This window comes from Mastacembelus armatus, chromosome 5 (genome assembly GCF_900324485.2).
Source record: "Mastacembelus armatus chromosome 5, fMasArm1.2, whole genome shotgun sequence".
NCBI classification, from domain to species: Eukaryota; Metazoa; Chordata; class Actinopteri; order Synbranchiformes; family Mastacembelidae; genus Mastacembelus; species Mastacembelus armatus.
This window is the reverse complement of record NC_046637.1, coordinates 22,546,578-22,566,986: the sequence shown is the minus strand read 5'-3', so window position 1 is coordinate 22,566,986 and position 20,409 is coordinate 22,546,578. Positions and strand designations below refer to the sequence as shown.

The 20,409-nt window shown below is 41.7% G+C and overlaps 1 protein-coding gene across 6 annotated transcripts in view; it reads right to left on the bottom strand.

Annotated features, from left to right (window-relative positions):
* The window catches only part of magi1b (membrane associated guanylate kinase, WW and PDZ domain containing 1b), a 119,916-nt gene that overhangs the window by 7,585 nt on the left and 91,922 nt on the right, over nt 1-20,409 (bottom strand). For 3 of the 6 annotated variants that reach the window (XM_026306907.1, XM_026306909.1, XM_026306911.2), the window contains exons 13-20: nt 14,123-14,154; nt 13,613-13,657; nt 11,643-11,889; nt 8,088-8,179; nt 7,152-7,344; nt 5,251-5,616; nt 3,173-3,340; nt 124-217 (exon numbers count right to left, since the gene is read on the bottom strand). In XM_026306907.1, coding sequence (XP_026162692.1) covers nt 124-217; nt 3,173-3,340; nt 5,251-5,616; nt 7,152-7,344; nt 8,088-8,179; nt 11,643-11,889; nt 13,613-13,657; nt 14,123-14,154 — 1,237 coding nt within the window. The remainder of the gene's footprint in view (nt 1-123; nt 218-3,172; nt 3,341-5,250; nt 5,617-7,151; nt 7,345-8,087; nt 8,180-11,642; nt 11,890-13,612; nt 13,658-14,122; nt 14,155-20,409) is intronic. The other 3 variants (XM_026306910.1, XM_026306912.2, XM_026306908.1) reach the window with 2 other exon arrangements.

The following is a 20,409-nucleotide window of genomic DNA, read 5'->3' as shown; positions in this document are numbered from 1 at the left end:
TTTGAAATATTAATGACTAAATCGATCAAAGCCTGAAATCATTAAAATGTTAAATGACAGGCTGTGTGTGTGCCTGTCCATACTTTTTACAGGACAACACATTTTGTCCCATGTATTCCTCACCTGGCCTCAGGTGCAGCCTGTTGCTGAGCAGTGTGAGTGGTCGTTATAGTGGCAATCTTCTCCGCATTGGTCAGCAAGGATGCATTTGATGACTCTGGAAAGGGTGCAGAACAGTTCTCATATTTCCACCAATAACTTTTCAGCAAATTTTTAAAAAGGAAGTTGAAGCAAAGTACCAGCGAATCCAACACATTTTTGACAAGAGGCAACAAACTTTATGCCCAATAAACAAAAACTTTCTGGTTACACTAGGTAAGGTTCACTGACATTTGCTTTATCATACAAGTTTTAATTCACCATATTTAAACTAAAAACACTCCTTGAATAAATCTGTCTAATGTCCTAGACAAATATAAATGACGGAGTTGAATCCATGTTTCTCAGGAGGAACATGTTCATTTTTCAATGTGTAGATTAAGCAGCTGCCAGCTACAAGCAGGCGGATCTACGGGGATCACCACCTGCTCTGCCGTCATTCTCCAGGCTTCCTCTACCACCTAGTCAAGATCCAGGACGCTGGACTAGCACAGCAGTTTACATTTGTGCTATCAGTCATTTTGTTAAGGCACTTATCAAATTGTGTACATCTTTGGTGCACATCTCACTTTGGACTTAACCTCTTCATGTCTTCTTGTGAATTGTCTGTTAAGAAACACACGCACTTGCAGTCTCTAGGAACATAAAAGCTCATTATTGTGTCTTTTGTCTTGTTGATGGTTCAATCATTTTGTGTTATCAATAAATCATGCTGCGCACTAACAATAAAAACAGGCCATGATTACACTATTGTTGCTACATAAAGAATCCTTTCTTCTTCTGAACAACCTCATTATTCTTGTCTATCTACAGGTATCCTTTGTTTGATTACAACTCTCCACTCCCATCTCATAAGTTCTTCACTCGTTATTCCTCTCACGGTCAATTCCCCTCTCAGCTATTCATCTGCACCTCCACTAGTCCCTTCAGAGCCCATCGGCTTAACCCTTTGGCTCTACATCGCCCATGAGGTACAATGAATCAACCAATCAAGCTACAGCATGGGTGGGGCAAGCTTAATTTTGGACCATGGTGGGGAGAATCTTCTAGTTCTGTAAGTCTATGATGAATGTTTCCCGCCCAAACATTTTTTGTGTTATATTGTCACACCTTTTCTGTTGCTTATTTGTCACTTTTGTGCTGACACATTTGTCTCCGTAAACCTTGTTCGTCCATCTCTCTGCTCATTTACATAACTCAAACACTCCATTCTGCCGCCTCTCTACATTTATCACTCCACCAATTGTTTTCTGTATGGACATGAATCTAATAAGCTCGGTTTCCCTTATGTCTTTCTATTATGCTTGTGACCACGGCTCCTTTTTAGTAATGGCACACAGAAAAGAGAGAAAGAAAGGGACAGGAGATGGAAGAAGTGGGTAACCTGGTCTGCACAATATAAACCACGTTGTACTAAATAAAAAAGGCACATTATATAACCTCAGGCACATCTGTCTCCCTTTTCTCAAACAAAAGGAAGCAATGAGGTGTGATTGGTCTGTGCCTCGGGTCTATGCTGCAGAGACATAAGCTTTGATGAGGGCATTAGCTATTTTGTGAATGCATTACTGTGCACCAGCAGGAAGGCAGCCATGCCCACTTTCCTTGTTATTTCAGGAGTGTTGAGCATCAGTCAGAACGCAAATGCATCAGTGTTGCCACACAGGAGAGAGATGAGATCAGTTGAAAGGAGCTAAACCTGACTTCACCTTGGAAGAACCTCTTGCAGTGGTATTTACTCATGTCAGAAAGTTTAGACAGGATTCATCCACACAAAAATAGGCAGACTCAGTCATGTGTAAACAGAAGAAGAGAACAGTCACTCAGACACAACTTAGAAACAAGCCACAATCTTTCCCTGTCATTCTCTCTGTCTCCATGTCAGACAGCGTCTGTTTGCTCGACACATGCACATAAACACAAACCGGGACTTTTTGATAAAGCATATCCAGTTATTTCTCTCTGACACCTTTTCTCTTGTGTGTTCTTGGCAGAGCAATTTCAGCTCACTGTTCTCATCAACTGCTCTGCAAGAAAAAAAAACCTCTTGATCCATAAGAAGTGAGCTGGAAAGCAATGAGCAGCGGACAAATAGCTCCAATTTCTGCAGGTTGACAGGGAGTGCTGCCTTTCTTGCCTGCACACAAACACACACACTTAATTAAACAGTATATGTGAAGCATATGAGGGTGATCTGTCAGCAGAAAGTAGCCAGAGCTCTCAGCTGCACAACCTCGGCAGAAAAGACCCACCCAAATACATACAAGATGTCTCCAGTTTTCTCTCTCTCTCTCTCTCTCTCTCTCTCTCTCTCACACACACACACACACACACACACACACACACACACACACACACACACACACACACACACACGCACGCACGCGCGCGCACACACGCACACTAACATACAGGCATCTAAATTACTATTGCATGCTTTTAAAGTGTGGACATGCTGAAGGCAGAAATGCAAAGGCTGGAAATAGTCTCAAATATTCCCAAAGAATCAGTTCTGTCAACACTTCAGGGGTGTTTCAGTTACTTTTGAAAGCAGGTGAAGAAACTGAAAGCCTTAGACAAACATTGCAGACACATATAAGCACTCAGGAAAGTGATGAATAGACCTGCTCCACAAATATATTCAGACTATATAATAATATTACTACTATTACTACCACTACCATTTGATGATTGTACTGTCTAAGCCCCATTACCACTTGTGAAAATGTTTTCTATTACTTGGACAACCTTTGAGGAATGAACTCCTGCTGAGTAGATGGACTAAATTTGAATTTGTCTTGTGCTGAAGACTACCAACTGAATGGTATATTATTACCAGAATTTGGTAAGGAAGATTATATCATATTACTAAGAAATGCAAAGGCCCTTTTTGGACCTTGGAAAGTGCTGGGTGCTAACAGTTGATCAAGGGACTATGAAGTATAAGACAAATAAAATCACATATAATGTTAAACCAGCTGGGAAAGAGTGTAACTCATCATTTGTTACTCACCATCTCCAGGAATGATGCGCAGTGTGACGGTATTCCCGGCCTCCTTGATGAGGTTGACGATGTCGGAGTGGGACTTGTTGGTAATGGAGCAACCATTAACAGCCAGGATGCGGTCGCCAACTTTCAGCTTCCCACAGCGGTCTGCTGGACTTCCCTCAATGATGCGTCCTATTTTGTGGGGCATGGCCACACATGCATTGCCAGCTATGGTCACCATTGAAATGTTGAAATGTGCGATACAGTGTTTGTGTGTGTGCATGTGCGTGTATTGTGTTTGGACAGACAAGGAAAAAGAAGGAAAAGGGGGAAAAAGAGAAAAGGGAGAGAAAGAGGATCAGAATGTTAAGGGTTAATTCACCAACAGCCAATAGCCAGCCAAGCCAAAGTCACTGAGAGAAGCTGATCAGAAACACAGCAGACCAAAATGCAAGCGTTGGCAAAGACGACAGGCAAATTTAAATGTGCTCCGCAAAGAAATAAGAAAATCTGTCAAATTGTAATTCTTAGTACTTTTCCCGTGAATAGTTTTAAATAATCATTTGAGAAACTGAGCTTAACTCCATATCCAATGTGTTCAAAGCCGCTCCAGGACCACTCTAAAATGGGCATTATTATGTTTACATGAGAGTCTCTCAGCAGCTAAAAGCTAATAATGAAAAAAAAACTGTTTTGTCATCTGCATCCCAAATACCTGCACCTGCAGAAGGTTGCAGATGACAAACTTGCATCAGAGCTGACATCTTACCAACTACCCTGAGGTCTCAATGTTTCTCTCTCTGCAGTCTGACATCAGTCACTGCAGAGGAAAAAAGCGTACAATCACTACTCTTTTTCTCCATCTAACTTTCCATTGTTTTTCATTTATCCCTTACACTACCTTCCACTCTTTCATTCTACTACAATTTTGTCTAACCATGACCTCCCTCCTGTCTTTTTACCTGGAGTCTGGTGATTTTGAGCTTAAAAATGTTGAGCGTACACTGAATGAAAAGGAAAAATGAAAAAATGTTGTATTTTTGAACAAAATGAAGTGCTGCTCAAAACATCAACAGTATGGGTGGATTCATTTCTGACTGCATTACTGAAAAGAAATGATTCGGTTTCAAACATTCATGTCATCACTAGGTGTTCATTGGATTTTAAGTCAGGTCAAATCAAGTAACGCTCATCTGTGGGCTGGTGCCTTCTACTTTGGGCATTAAAGAGCATGAGGTAAGCCTGTAAAGTTGAGCATTTCCAGGCCTTTTCAGTCCACCCACACTGACGGAGATAAGAGCACAGAGAACAGGGGAATACCACAGTGGTGTAGGCAGAAGCCACGGTAATAGTGCAAAGAGTCCGCTGCACAGAAAAGACACTGCTGATATGTAAACAACAATGTATAGTCAATTTAAACTAAAATTAATCAACTAAAATTGACAAAACACTGCAAGGTAAAGAAAAAAATGTCATATGAAAAATAACCTAAAAAAATATCATAAGGTGATTTTCAGTGAGTGTGTGTTTCTCTGATACTATAAGATAAATAAATATTTTTCATACAGATGACTTCCCCCCATTTATCCTGCTTGCAGCACTTATTCTCATTAAGCTGTCATTAGGCTTTTAGTACCAACATGCTCGGCATCAGCCATTTAAGTTGAGCTGAATAATACAAGTGTCTTATGTAAGACCCACTTCACTTGTGATCAATTATGAAAGTCTTGTGTGAGTATAGCAGCAGCTGCAGGCGAAGAAAGGGTTTCAGTGTCTTAGTTTGACAGACCCGGACAAAAATGTGAAAGAAGAACCACTTCTTTGAAGAGTGTTGGTATTGATCTGTAGGGACTGTAAATAGCCAGGATCTGTGCTGGCTGTCAGGCTATTTTAGTGTTCAGTGCTTTTATAGATGATGCAAAGCCAGCCCATGGAGAAGATAGGAAGATAAAAGGCTCCAGTGATGAGGAAAAGCTACAGAGTGTGTTTCATGTTTTGTAGAGTGGAACTGATTCTTGTAATATTTGAATGTACAATCAACAACCTGAAGATATTTTGTAACTTTCAGAACACTCCAAACAGAAAAGTGTGACATCTCTTACCGAAGGTGGTGCCAGCTTCAGGCCGTGACACAGATGAGACGATGACAAAACCAAATCCTTCGTTCTCACCCCGGCGGATCTCTACATCATAGGGCTGCAAGGCGGAGGAGGAAGTGACATTGGGGGGTTGAGAGGAGGTGGTGGCAGCTGCAGCAGAGACCACAGCATTACTGTTGCCCACAACCCCTCCGCCTCCTCCTCCGCTGCCAATGCCAGAGGTGGAGCCACTGCCAGAGCTGACCGTGTTGAGGGAGTTCTGGCTGCCCTGCAGGGTGCGCTTCCCCATCTCCTCTGTCAGGCTGGGTGCCTGTGTGCTGCTGTGGTGGGAGGACGCTGGCGATGGAGGCACATCTCCCTCTGCTTTAACTAGAGATGGCAGAGGAGGGATAAAGTGAGAGCTGGACAGGAAATAGTGTGAAGAATGACTGTGAAGAAAAAAAATTTATGGAAGAAGTGAAGAGGTGAGACAGAACTGATACAGAATATGGCACCAAAAGATCGAGAGAATAAAGACAAACATAAGAACTAGGTCATCCAGTGTTATGCAAGTCAAGAAGAGAATGTAGGAGAAAAAGCAGAGTAGGAAAATGGTGCATAATAAGTGTAGAAAACGTTAAAACAAAACTGTTAAGATATGATAACACACCTAAATGTCAAATCATCTGTACAACCTAAAATTTAAAAAAAGATTGGAAATACAGATATTTTTCTCTCCTAACACAGCGACTTTATGTTGATATGATTGAAGACACACTGGTAAGACCCCCTCAAACAATCAATTTTCTGATCTGTTTCGAACAAAAGATGAACTAAAGACGTAGCCGGCCTGTTGTATCTGGACATTTCATTCCACATTTCATTTCCTGTACAGCTGCTCGAGGAAGGAGCCTCATATTCTGGACGCTCTGAGGCAGACGGAGTGCAGCAATACACTAATGTCTGGCCGGTGTCATCGGACTAAGGGTTGACTACCCTCTCCATCATATTTATAGGACTTTTTTTTTTTTTAAATTGCTTGCTGAGGAGCAGAGTAGCAGAAAGACAGTTATGTTGTGGGGGTAGGGGATCTAGGCCCATGCACGCAGCACTGTTACACACCCAGACTATTAGAGAGGGAGGAGAGGGGGAAACCCCTGCACACAGCAGGCAGGTCCCCAGGCTCCTGATGGAACTGCAATAAAAAAGGGGGGACCTTGGCAGTGCAGAGTACCTTTCAGAGTACTGTTATACTGTAACAGCAGAGGCTCTAGTGACATAATGAAATCAGATACAAATGAAGTCTGATTTTGTTCACCAAATAAATTCATTATTTAACAAAACATAGTGTATGACACAAAACATTATTACTGACATGTTCAAATATATGTAGAATCTCACTGCTTGAATATACATATGGAAGGGAACAATAAGAGTAATTTTAAGGCTGTAAAGTTATAATCTTGTAATAGTCTTATAATAACTTATAAGTTATATGAGTTACAGGCCACAGGTTGCACACCAACTTCTCAGCAAGGTAAATTTTAATTAAAGCAGAGTGAGTGTGTTTTGATGTACTGGAAACAGATATATCAGATGCTCTTCTCTTGCCTTTCCTCAGCTACTTGTCATATTTCCTGCCTCCAGAATTCTGGGAGCCATGGTGTTGAACTTGCTGTTACCACAGTAACCACGGGTATCTTATGTCATTTAACAACCAGGGTTTTTTTTTTTTTTTCCCATGCACCTTGTGTGTCTAATCAATTTGCCATACGTCATGGAAGCCTTGAACAAGGTTTTAAACCTCAGCTGGCAAAATAAAATGAACTGCCACTGGAGGGGTTGAAGATTGATTTTTATAAACCTGTCAGGAGGGCTGTAATAGGCAAGGCTGTGTTCACATCTTGATCCCTCTTGCTTCTTACCACCATAGCTGGTTTTGCGTCGCACAGTAAGGTTGACGTGGCCCTGCTTGGCTGCCTGCTGCATTAGTTGCACCACCAGTTGATGCGACTTGCCCACCACTGCCGTCCCGTCCACGCATATCAGTTCATCACCAGACCGCAGGCGTCCATCCTCGTCTGCAGCACCATATTTCACTATGTGGCCAATATAGATCTATGACACACAGCATCCACAGACTGGATTAGATTAGATGAATAGGTAGAGACGACTACGACTACTACTACTACTACTACTACTACTACTACCACGACTACTACTACTACCACGACTACTACTACTACTACCACTACTACTACTACTACTACTACTACTACTACTACTACGACTACTACTACTACTACTACTACTACTACTAATAGGAATTACAGAGCTCCTATTCCTCACAACAGCTATGAAGCTTAAATGTAGTACAGGTCTGCTACAAGTTAAACCTCACCATTACATTTTGGTTCTTCTTCTCATCCTGCTACAGCAAAGCTCTAAAGTAATGCTGTGCAAGCCAGTGAACAAGAACAAACAACTTTGCCTCTTTAAAAAGGGAAGATAAAAGTAATGTGCATATGTTAGAGAGTGAGTTTTTATTTTTTGACTGATTGAGGCTACATTTGCCAGATCAAAGAAAAAGTGTGTTGAAGACACCGCTGCTATGAATTTCTCCAACACAGAAGCTCACAACTACATAGTGGAGAAAAATAAATTGAGAAACACGTGGTGTAAAGCCCTATAGATGCTGCTCACAGCAGTGCTGGGAATATGGCATCTTTTCTGTTACTAACGTTACCAAATACTGTCAGTTGTAGTTTATCCATTTCACACAAATTTAAACTAAAAACAGAGGAAACTGAAGCGTGAACTGGAGACATTCAATCAGCTATGAGAGAAGAAAGATTCTCTACCGGCTCTCCTGGTTCGTTGCCTCCGAGGATCCTGAAGCCGAACCCTGTGTCCTTCCTCCACAGGAAAATGTCCTGCTCCTGGAAGTCTGGAACTGTAAAAATCAACAACCCACTATTAACATTTCTGCATTAAAACCATCTGCAAGCCCAGGGGACATTCAGTGTCTGCACCACTATAAGAAAGATCCAGAGCCAGCATGCCATTAGACATTTAGTTTAATTCCCTCAGCCAAACTTTGCCATAAAGAGGACTGCCGGCAATGGTATGGCCATTATACAGGTACCCATTGCTCTCAGGGACTCAAACCATCCACAAGCTTATGTCAACATAAAAATAACTGCCCTCTCAACTGTTCTAAGCTTTGTCACCAAGATAGCACTGTCTGTAAAGAACAAACAACAGATCCATCAAAAGATAAAAAGGATCTATTTTGGGTAAAGAGCATAGATACAGAGTTTAAATAAACTATCAAACAGCAGTTAGAATAGCTAAAAATAAATAAAATCACAGCACCCTCATTTATTGGTCCCATAAAATTCCCATCTGGTGTCTGAAGTAGCACTGTAGCATTTTTTTTTAGTCTATTAAAGCATGTGCCCACAGAATAGGCATTACTATTTAAATGGGCTACACTGTTTCTTTTATGAAGTGATGTGACATACAACTATTTCCATTCTTGCCTACATCTGAGAGCACTTCCCACCTGACAGAGGTGCTAAAACACTATATAGGCTATATATTATTGAGCAGAGAGCCTGGGTAGAGCCAGTTTACAGTCCACTTCTATCAACCAGAGAAAAAAATAAATGTGTGTGTGTGTGTGTGTGTGTGTTCGTGCGCTGGTCACTAGTAAGGTGCTGTGCTATAAAAGAAGCATTGCACTGCAACAACTGACAGCTCATGGTTCATATAGCAGTGGAGATGAAGGGAGCCTCAGGGGAGCTACTGGGAGCCAGGGGGGAGAAGGAGCAAGTGTGCATGTGTGTGATCCCAGTGCACACACGAGCATCTTTGCTTTAAGCATGTGGGTATTTATTCACATATACATGTATTCGTTGGGTCGCAGCTGTGTTTTATGGGCTGACAAACATGCACTCTACACAAACTCCCAGGGAGATTTCCTTTTCACCAGCACAGGCCACATCTGCCAAGGCCACTAAAGCCACTAAGAGGAGGCAGGGTAGCAGAGGGTATAAGCAGCCTGTTTCCAATCTGTTCCTTCAGTCAACAGTTAGAATCCCTGCAGGGTGTAGCTATCTCTTCCAATCTATCACAGAGCAACTGTGGAGTAACTGGGATAGGGAGAGTCAAAAGCTAACTGTCTCAAACTGCACCTGCACTCAAGGGTCAACTCCAGAGTTACACCCTACTGATGTGATTAATATATACGTGATGCCCACAGTGAGGCAACTGGATGTGACTGGATCAATACTTTACAAAGATGGACAGACCTGTGACACCTGTGCCGAGCTATGACTGAGGATTGCAAATAGTGTAGTGGGTTTTCCAAAGTGTGAAGAAATTGAACTGGGAGCATTTGAAAACCAGACAACAGTGAAAATGAAGGCCAACAAAATACAAGTGAGGCTCCTATCCTCTCTGGCCTTGGCTTTTAAGAGCAGGTTAATACCGTGTGAGTTTTTCAGGGGATTTTTTCCTGCAAATGGAAATTGTTTACCACTTTGTGCGTTTTAAGACCTTGATCTCAGCAGAACATTTCATTACAGTGAATGTTGTATAGAGAAATGTCTCTGCCATAGCCAAGGACTGAGCCCTATGGGGTGCATACTGCAGGATTATTGGATGAGCGCTCAATGCAGCATGACGAGGTAAAGGACTTATGTCTGATGTTACAGGTCAGCTCTCCTGTCATTCAGTGTGTTAATCTTTACTTTTCTATACCTCAGCATCTCTTGATCTCCCAGTGCTTGACCTTTATCTATCCATTAGCTTTGCCTATACGTCTTTTACATTTCATTTATGTGTTTTATGCATGTTTTCACATTTGTACGGAACAAACTGGCTTAGGAAATTTAGAAAATCTTAAAACAAATATGTAGAAATAATTCCCCCTTGATCGTGTTTTTTTTTTTTTTTTTGTCTTCATAACTATTTTTTTCTTTTTAAATAAAACAATATTGTCTTCTCAGCCCTTCATGGCAGCTTGTCAACAGGCGTCTAAACTACTAGCCCACGCTCTTTCCACATTCTTCTCCATAGGCACCTAAATAATGAAAATTCTTGACAAGTGGCGCTTGGGAAAGCGATTCGATGTTGAGGTTTCTCAGCCATTGCAGGCTTCTTTTTCTCCTTCTCTCCTGTTTTTTAATTGGTGCTATCCCCTTGCTTTGACAAGACTAGACAAGGAGGAGGGGGTATGCAATCCACCGACATCCACTCCACTATTGCTGCTAATTATACAGCTGTGTTTCTCTTAAGGGAAGCCCAAAGTAAAACTGTGTCAGTGGTGCCAGTGTCCACATTTGGACCAAAGTAGCATCTAGCAGCTTTTATAGAACTTATAGGGGTATTATACTTTTAATGTTGGCAATAAAACCAATAATAATATTGTATGTTTGAGGAACTGACTTAAAAGAACTTGACCTTTCATGAAATGTGCTGGTTCATATTCTTGCTGTGAGTTAAATGAGAAGACTAACAGCACCCTCATGTCTGTATGCAATTAGCTTAGCACCAATACTGCAAGCAAGGGGAAACATCTAGCCTGACTACCACCTTAAAAGATATATTTTACTAATTAACATATTTTCTTGTATGTTTCCTTTCTAGACAAACAGAAATGCAAAAACTACTCGAAAGAAAGCTGTTGTTGTTGTAGTTGTTCCCCCTACTTTCTATGTGAGCTGAGTGAAGCTAAACTAATTTCCTGCTGCCTCTTAGGCACACAGATAATTGAGTGGTATCGATCTCCCCAAGACAGTGAATAAACACACTTTAAAAATGCTGAACATTAAAAAAATACATTGAAATTGACTTTAGCAAACATTCTATAATAAAATTTCCATCCTTAGTTGCTAAGGGAATTGGTTCAGATCATTTTCATGTTTGTAGTACTCCAAAACAATCCGCTTGATGTTTGTTAGGTGCACCCAGTTAAAACTAATTCAGTCTGTTATAAATGTCTTCTATATGCACTATTTAAGTTATCTTCATTGATATAAATGGGGTGAACAAAACAGTGACATGGACTACAAGCTTACAATGGAACAAAAACATATAAATATTATAAATTTAATGAAGCTAAGATTCATCAGCAGACGGTTGTATTAGCTAGGTGACCCAAGTAAACTGGCAACAGGAACACATAAACACCCTTAAGACCAAAAGGAGCTCAGATCTCTTTTCAAAAGCAAGCATACAAATAGTTGTTGCTTTTGTTTGAGAATTAAAACCCAGTTACTTAGACAACCAAGACCCTTCCCAAGCCCTTTTCCAGAAAGCACAGCACCATTTAAACACACAAAGGATATCCACCGAGCCAACAGCCCCATGCATCCCTCCATCCAGCTGCCACCGATAATGTATATACTTACGCCTACTTTCATACATGCTCCTGGACTGGGCCCAGATCTTAAAGGGATCGGGTTTTCTCTGAATGGTCCCGTCTGCCGAGGAATCCTGGGGCGGCAGGCCTGGCAGGGGTTGAGATGGTGCTGGGGGTGCAGCGCTCTCGTTGAGAGGGGGCACCAGAGACGGGTGCACGGGTGAGTCTGTGTGGGTGCTCCTGTGGCTGGAAACACTATGCTGGGAGCTGTTCTGACTGTCCTTCCTGGACAATTGCTGTTGGAGAAGCAGATCAGTTGAAAGTCAGCATTTCAGGAGCATAGAATCAGAAGTGACAGAGAGATACACACAAAAAACAAAGGTTATCAAAAGCTCTGCAGTGGAACCTGTGCTGTGGTTGTGAGAGGAGAAACAGGGCTGTAGATAAGAGTACAGAATAATTTTGGATTAGAGCTCAAGAAGATTAAAGATTGCTGCTACTTCCTGGAAAAAGGAAACAACTTCATCACTTTGTTGCCACCTTACTAAACACAAAGAAACTGTTTTATCCAGAGAATTATTTTAGCAAGCAAAAGGAGGAAGAAAAGTACTCAATAGTTTCTCATGATTAAATCACTCAGCTGTAGGAGAAAAAAAAAAACTTACAAGGGTATTCCTTTTGTTTAACAGAGTGAAGTGTATTAACAAAGAACTGCATCCCCTGCTGCATATGGAGAGATATTCACAGTGAATAAAACACTCGTGGGGTTTGAAATGAAGCGAGGATTTCACTGGTGAAGTCAGAAATGTAAAACTCCTCATAAACCGCCACTGGCCACTCAATAACATGGGCACTTAAGCACCTGCTCAAGGATTTAAGAGGGATGGTGCTTGAGCAGGGTAAAGCACAAAGTACTTGAGCTCAGGATTTTAAGTACAAGTAAAAATCCTTTCCAGGATTTCTTGTAATGGTATATTTCTTTATAGTCACATCTTCATTAGTTTGTAAAATTTGAAAAATAGGGCAGACAGCATGAGAAAGAAAGGCATATATTTTAAGACAGTAAGAGAAAATGGCAGCAGTTCAGTCTCTTTAAATCACGTGACCTCCCAGTACTTGGGATGTGGTGGCCAAAAATACTCAGAGGAAGGCTGCAGGGGCAAGTGGCTCATCTGTTCCCAAATTATCAGTGTTTGTCCTTCAAAGTGCAGTCATGTCTTCACAACTTCAGACTCATTGCACCCTAAATCAGCCTCCTACACCTCTGCAATTCATGTTTATATTCATCATCCTTGTTAGAGAAGAAGTTTGATGCTTTGGAAAATCAAATCAGAGCTGTGGCTGCAGTTAAAATCCATACTCTACCATGTTGAGTTGAGCCTCAGTGGATTGTGTGGTAAAGAAAATAAATAAATAAATAAATCAATCAATGAAGTCATGTAATTAGTCACAATTGCTGGGCTTGTTTGGTGCTAAAATGAGACCTCAGGACTGCTACGCCTGACCGCAAAATGATTTTTTGGTCACTTTCATTCCATCAAAACCAATAGTGCCTCCATTAGTCAAAGAAGCCACATTTTCTCTTGTCTGTCTCTTAATTTCATGCACAGAAAGTTCAAATCCTATTCTCCTTTCAAATGGAGACAAATCTCTTGTTCTTGATGTATCTATTAGTTTTGACCTTCTGCAGTCATTGTATTCTCCCTCTGTGCTCAGGGATCGGTCTAATACATTGGTTTCTCCTTCTCCAATAACATATTAAGGAGACAGAAGATGGGAAGGAGAGGAGGAGGGAGGGGGATGGGGCAATGAAAACAAATCCTTACTGCTTCCTCAGACTCAGCTCAGTCCTGGCCCAAGTTAACTGCCTTGATGCATCTCGGCAATAGGAGTCAACTTCAGTTTTGTTTCAAGGTAAAGCAACATGCACTGACACACCATTGTCTATACCATCATCTACCCATCACCAACAGACCACACCTCATTCCCCAAAACTTTCATCGAAATGACATCACATACCATCCTAGTGTAATCTCTGTATGGGGGAGCCAGTTCAAAACCATCCTGCAAAATGAAATTAACAAACACACATTCAGTTGTAAACAGTCAACAGGGTCCCTCCATTAATACAGCAGATATCACAGGATGAGGCTGTGTTTCACCTGTGATCATACATTCAACTATCACACTGCAAGCTTAGCATTCAGCGCGATGCGATCATCAGCATGTTAGCAACCCAGCTCACGCCGTGCATCAAAGCCCTCATCCCAGCCCCTGCCAGAGGAGGGGAGGGGGCTGATGTGAAGCTACAGGGATCCACCCCCACACAGCACAGCCTCCCATGTCTACAAACAGACCCACAACATCAATGCAAGTTAACACCTCAGAGGGGAGACAGAGATGAGGTAGGAAAGGAGAGGCAGAGAGGAGAGTGAGCCAAATACCCCTCAGAAAGATGCACACATGTAGACGGAGGAGAGAAAAGTGACTGACAGATGAGTAAAAATAAAGGGATAAACAAGTACTTACCAGTTTCGGGCTCTTCTTAGCAGGTGCCACCCCTGTAAAGCCAGACAGAAAGAAAAAAGGGAGAAGGTTACAAATGGAGTTATAGTATATAGTCCACCTTCATAAAAAGAGAGAATTCAAGAAAAAAAAAAAAGAAGGGAGCGAAAAAAATCTGATAACACAGACTCCAACAGCTCTCATCTAGCCCTCATCTCCTTCTCCCTCTTTTCCTCTCTTTCCCTGCTTTGGTTCCGTTGCTCGCCCATCCACGGCTGGTGTTTGAGGAGGAAGGGAGGGGAGGGGAGGGGGGCAGGCAGCGCGATCTATCTGCATCACTGCCGCGGCCAGCGCTCGGCTTGACTGGTGCAGCGGAAGAGTGGGGCCAGCCTAAAGGGCTAACCCAGTGCTCACTAGACCCTGGCTACCCGATGGCAGTGCAGGCATGTCAGTGAGTGTGTGTGTGTTTGAGGGTAGAAAGTGAGAGTTAAGTAGAAAGGACAGAATCCTGGAGAGCAACTAAACCAAAGAATAGAGAGAGGAGTAGAGAGGAAAAAGGCGAGCTGTGCTCTGGAGTTCCTGGCCGTAGCATTACCCATGGAGAAGGAGTCCAAGATACTGAACATTAAATTATAGGCAACCGTCAGTTCCCCTCTTACTGAGACCATCTTCCTGTGTCCGCTGAGCTCCACGCTCCGCTCTCGAAGGCTCCAGCATCTATAAGCAGTTGCCGCGTCTTCCCTGTCTCTCTTTTTCTTGCTGCCTTTTCCTTTTTTTCCCCCCTTTCTCTCTCACCTCACTGCACACTGTCCTCCCTCCCTTTTCTTCCCTTAGCATCATCACCTCCCTCCCTCTTCTTTCTCTCCCCTCTCCATCTCAGCCCCCTCCCACTCTCATATGCTGGTAAACATCCATGCAGCTGCGTACACACACACACACACACACACACACACCCTCACACACACACACACACACACACACACACACGTGTTTGTGTTGGGGTTTCTGTGTGAGTGAGCTGTGACCAGAGATATCATTGCAGAAATATCATTATCACAGACAACAGCACAAAGAAAGAGTGATGGATGACTAAAATATTAACACCGCCTGCACTGAGAAAATCTGCTCCTTAAGCACACCGCTGTCCTCTCCCTCTCCCCAGCTCTGCGCGAAATAAACAGTTGTATGAAGTTATGGAAATGATATCAAGAAAAAACAAAAGGAAAACGCAAGACTTGCTGTGTGTATTTACCTAAATATTTAAAACTCAACAATGACAAGAGTATTCGCCACACGCACCTTCGACATATAACTGGAGTGTGTAACACATGTAAAAGCATAACTGAGACTAGGTGGTGTCTGATCTAAGAAAATGGGCCACCATTGTGTGTCAACCCTTTAGGGAAACTGAGAGGGGAAGATCTTACACACACATGCGCCTCGTCTTTATCTCTCAGACATCTGGCTTCATTCACAACTGACAGCTCCAACTGTGCCGTGTCTGAAGCTTTTTTCTTACATCCTTCCTCCCCTTTGCCTTCCTCATTCTCCTCATTCCACTGCCCTTTTTACCTTTTCCCCCCCAATCAATGGCAATCATTCATTCTAGAGCACACAGCCATCCCCTAAATCAGACACACACACCATCAATCCCAATATATCCTCTCTGGGCTACGAATGCTGCCAGTCAAAGTGCCACGTTGATGTTTGATCGTTTATCTATCCACTGCAACTGAACCGCCGCTGCCGTCCATCACTGCCTCTCGGTACGCTCTTTCCTTTGCTTTTCGATCCGACACACAGATACACTTAACAGAAACGCCCAAGCATGAAAAACAAACATACTCCAATAGAGGTTGATTCAGGTCTTCCTAAAGTAAAGTATGTTTCCATTTCCCTTTAAATTTTGATTGACTGAAACTAAAAGCAATGTTTTTTCACAGTAATTTAAATAATATTTCAAGTGAAGTGTTGTGTTTGCTTACTTTTTTTGTTTTGTGGGGTAAATAGTGAATGAATTTTGGGTTTTGCAGTATGACGATGTCACTTTGGGCACCGAGAACTTGAGATGGGCTTTCCCCCTTACCGTGCAATGTTTTATGGACTAAATCTAATAATTAAAAAAACAAATGGATAAATTGATAATAGAAAATAATTATCAGTTGCAAGCTTAAACAAAAGCAGAGAACCCAGCTGTACAAATGTCAACATTACACTGGTAGGCAGATGTAGTTCTGTGGGTTTGTGTGTGTGTGTTTGTGTGTGAAGCATCACAGTGTTTGAAGCTCCCAGATCAAAAGGTATTGTGGATGTTTGGGCCAACCGCCAGACCTCCAGTCCTAATGACATACAAGAGGGAGGACAGAGCAGTTTTGGACAGGTGGGCAATCGGGCCTGGCCTCCACACCATCAACCTGAGTGAGAGAGTACTTACTAAATCCTCACCTCTGAAAATAATGGAGCCAGATCACTGTGGTGCACATCCCCCAGCTAACTGTATTCTGTTTAATAAATTGTAATGCATTTTCTGCCACAAAAAAAACTGTGAATAATGAGGAACTTTTCAAACCACTGTGCACTATATTCGTATATTTTTTTTAATGACATTTCGGCATATTACAATTTTCTATGAAAATCTAAATAATCAAAGTATCCAGTGTATTTAAGGATTGCTGTGAATTTTTATTGAGGCTGACAGAGTTGACATCATTTTGTTACAATGCCTGAGGAAAAATTTCATGAATTTCAGCAGCTTATTTTTCTCTGTGACAGCCCTGGCAGCAAACACAAGAAATAAGGTGTGGTGGAACAAATGCAATTATACATTTGAAAGCAGTGACACAGTTAAAATTTGTGCACTGGAAAGATAAATTAAGCAAAAAACTGCTACCAAAGGACCTATGCTTTGGATTAATTGTATTCTGCTGAACAGGGTACATGCTGACGGGCAGCACTACACCTTCAGCTGAACATGTTGTACAGTCTCCTTCAACAGACAGGAACTGTTGCACCAACCTGTCGGCACAGCAGACACTAAGCGGAACCATTACTAAGCAGATTATGTTGTCTGTCCACCATGCGCATGAGTGTGTTTGGTGGATCTCAGCAAGGAGTGATGGCTTCTAACAGGCAGGTCCATCTGTCGCCGTGGCGACAGTGCCTGGTGACCGTGGGGAACTGACAGACGGTCTCCAAGCAACAGTTGTTGTGGTGAGCTGCTCTATGCTGTACAGTGCAGGAGTGAAAGGTTCACATGAGCTGTGTACTTCAGCAGCCTGGATGTGACAGCCCCACAGAGTGCAGCTGTATTTAGCTTCCTCAGTGTGAGTTTGTTTGTAAACAATGAAATTAAATGTGACAGGGAAGCATAACAATGTGACTAAATAGGTAAAGATGACCAGGGACACACACAGGCCAAGATTTAAAAAAAAAAAAAAAAAAAAAGATTAACTGAATATAACAGCTTTCCGTGAAATTAATCCCATGTAGCTTTATTATGTAAAATACATCTTAACCTACAACTGTTTTCCCCTTGTATTGCCCATTTCATGGTTTAAAAAAAAAAAAAAAAAAACACAAGGGTGAAATCCCCACCTCCCACACATCCACCCAGAGAAGACCCAAGCGTATATTATCTGCTGAGTATTGTCATGGAAACAAAAGATGGTGCAATGTTGGAGATTTATGACTTGCCCAATAGCCATAGAGGCGTGAAGACAAGGGAGATTGGGGGGGGGGTGAATAAGGGAGAGAGTCCCTGTGCAACAAGCAGTGATTCACCAGCTCAAGCCTCCAGCAAGCCAAAAATGAGCAGAGGTGAACTGTGGGTACCCAGCAGGCAGGCCGCTCCCCCATCAATGCTTTTCAAGACTGCAATGCTGTTCATTATAGTGCCATTGGAACGTGCAGTCAGCAGAATTTTTAATGCGAAGTGGGCAAAAATACGACGCTTCCTGCCCATACAGTGAATTGATTTCCTGCTTTGGTCTGTGCAGGGAGCCATCATCAACGTTTATCTCTTTCTAATGGGTGTGTGCAAGATTGTCCACATTATACAAGCTTTATGAACACACATGCCAAGGGGTGCGAGTTTGTTTACATGGGTTATTTAAGTTCACAGAATTGTGTTTGTACCCGTCTGTGTGTCCTTGATGCTGCTCTATGGAGTGCTTTTTTGACAAGCTCTTGGTGCACTTGACCACCATTATGCCTATAAGAACTACTAGTGTGGCAATGATCCACTTGTGTTTTTACCCTCTTTAATCTGCCTGTCAAACAAAAACAAAGCAAAACACACATTTCAACCTTCTGTCTATCTTCAAGGGTACAATAAATCACCTTCTAACCGCACTTAAGAGCAATGAGGGGATACACAAACAAATGTAAACAAGAGGAAAGACACCCTCTTGTGCTTTAACACTTGATGCTTTGTAGATGATTGTTCTTACGTCTTCCAAGTAGAGACCTCAAATAGGTTGGGTAGTTATCTTCCTATGTCGTCAACAGAGATATGGAAAGTGACTGTGCAATGCAGGGGTTCATCAGAATACAATAACACACAGCTCTTGTGTGTTAGTCGAGCCACGTGCCATTTGCCTGTCTACTGGCTCCGTGGGAGGAGAGAAGTCCATCTCTCACTGTAAGAGTAGCGTGAGGCCTGATTGTCCAGTAGGGACTGACGTGTCACCGTTGATGGAGGAATAATGACATGGGGACAGAGCGAGAGGAAAAGAGAACGAGAGAGTATAGTGGGGATTTCTGCATTGCTCTTTCATCATCTCTGATCATCTGACATTCTTCCATCCACCCTTCATCCATTATCTACATTATCTAGTTATAAATCATTCTATATCATGCAAATGGCTATAAGCATTTGCTGCAGCCAAGAACAAATTGTGTTGCATTCATTGCAGCACCTGTCTGGCCTTACAGTAGACAAATGGGGTTCATTTTTTTAGCTGAGTAATGACATAAGATGCTGGACTACTGAGATGCTGTGCTTCAGAAATTCTACACCCAAACAAGATTTTGCTGACAAAAGGCTGTACAGCAGGTGTATGCATCGCTGTGGACTCCATAACATGTGCACCTTTTTAATGGGAACAGGGGAGGGAGTATTAGCATCTGTGCTACAGCAAGACATCAGGGGCCAAAATGAATTATGTCAGTGCATCAGTGGGGGCAGGAGAAGACAGGCAGGGGAAATGAGCACATTAGAGCTGTGTAATTAGACAAATGAAAGAACAATGTATCATGAAATACAGACCTGATTGAAGTAATAAATCAATCTCATGTGCTTATAGACAGTATATCTCAGAGTACAATGTCTGAGATCACTGTGTCTTGTGTATTTAACCTATGAAATGATGTCTTACAGCCAGACTCTTTGCTCTGTGAATAGTTGTTTGGTTTCTCACTAAGAGATTAACTGGAGGAAAAGGTTAAAAAAAAAAAAAAAAAAATAGTAGTACACTATGTGGATTTCAGCCACTTTGACAGGTTAAAATTTGTCTTCTCAAAAGGTATCTGCAATAATAAACTGATTACAATCTGACAGCATGACACTGCTTTACTCTCATGAGCACTATTTGCACACAGCTCATGAGCTGCTTTTATTTTGTATTTCGTGCCCCTCTGTAATTACATGTATGTGTGTGGAATTTGTGTTGCATCAGCAAATCTCAAGAAGCAGGTGAAGTGGATCTCAGCTCAACACACTATCTCCCCAAAATTTTGCAATCTGGGTATAAACATAATTATGGAAAAAAGTGTACATGTCAAAAATCTACTCTTAATCTTTTATGAAAAACTATATCCATAAATTGCAGAGATTTTTTTCTTCTGTCGATTGTAGTATTTAGTGCTATTTTTTAATAAGTATTTAAACAGACAGTACTTCCCTTGCTAGATATTTTGTTTAGTTTTTATATTTTCAAATAATCTAAACCCCTACATCATATCTATTGTATGCAATAAGAAGCTATTGTTAATGTGTTTTAATAGACTATGTTTTTACAAAACAAAAAAAGATTTAAAAAGATTTACTCTAAATATTTAATAATTATCAGTAGTATTATACATATAGTGTAGTCTTGATTTGGGTGTGTACAGTGGTCATTCACATTTCAAAGGCTTGGGACTTTAGTTCACCAAGCCATAGTCAACTTTAATCATAAAAACTTAATTGGCTGGTGAACAAAAAGACATTGTCATGCCCTTACTGTAGGTGCAGTGGAATCAAACCACAAGTTCACATCTGACATGCAACTGACCTGTGCACACTGTTCCACAATTAGTGGGCATGTTCACGC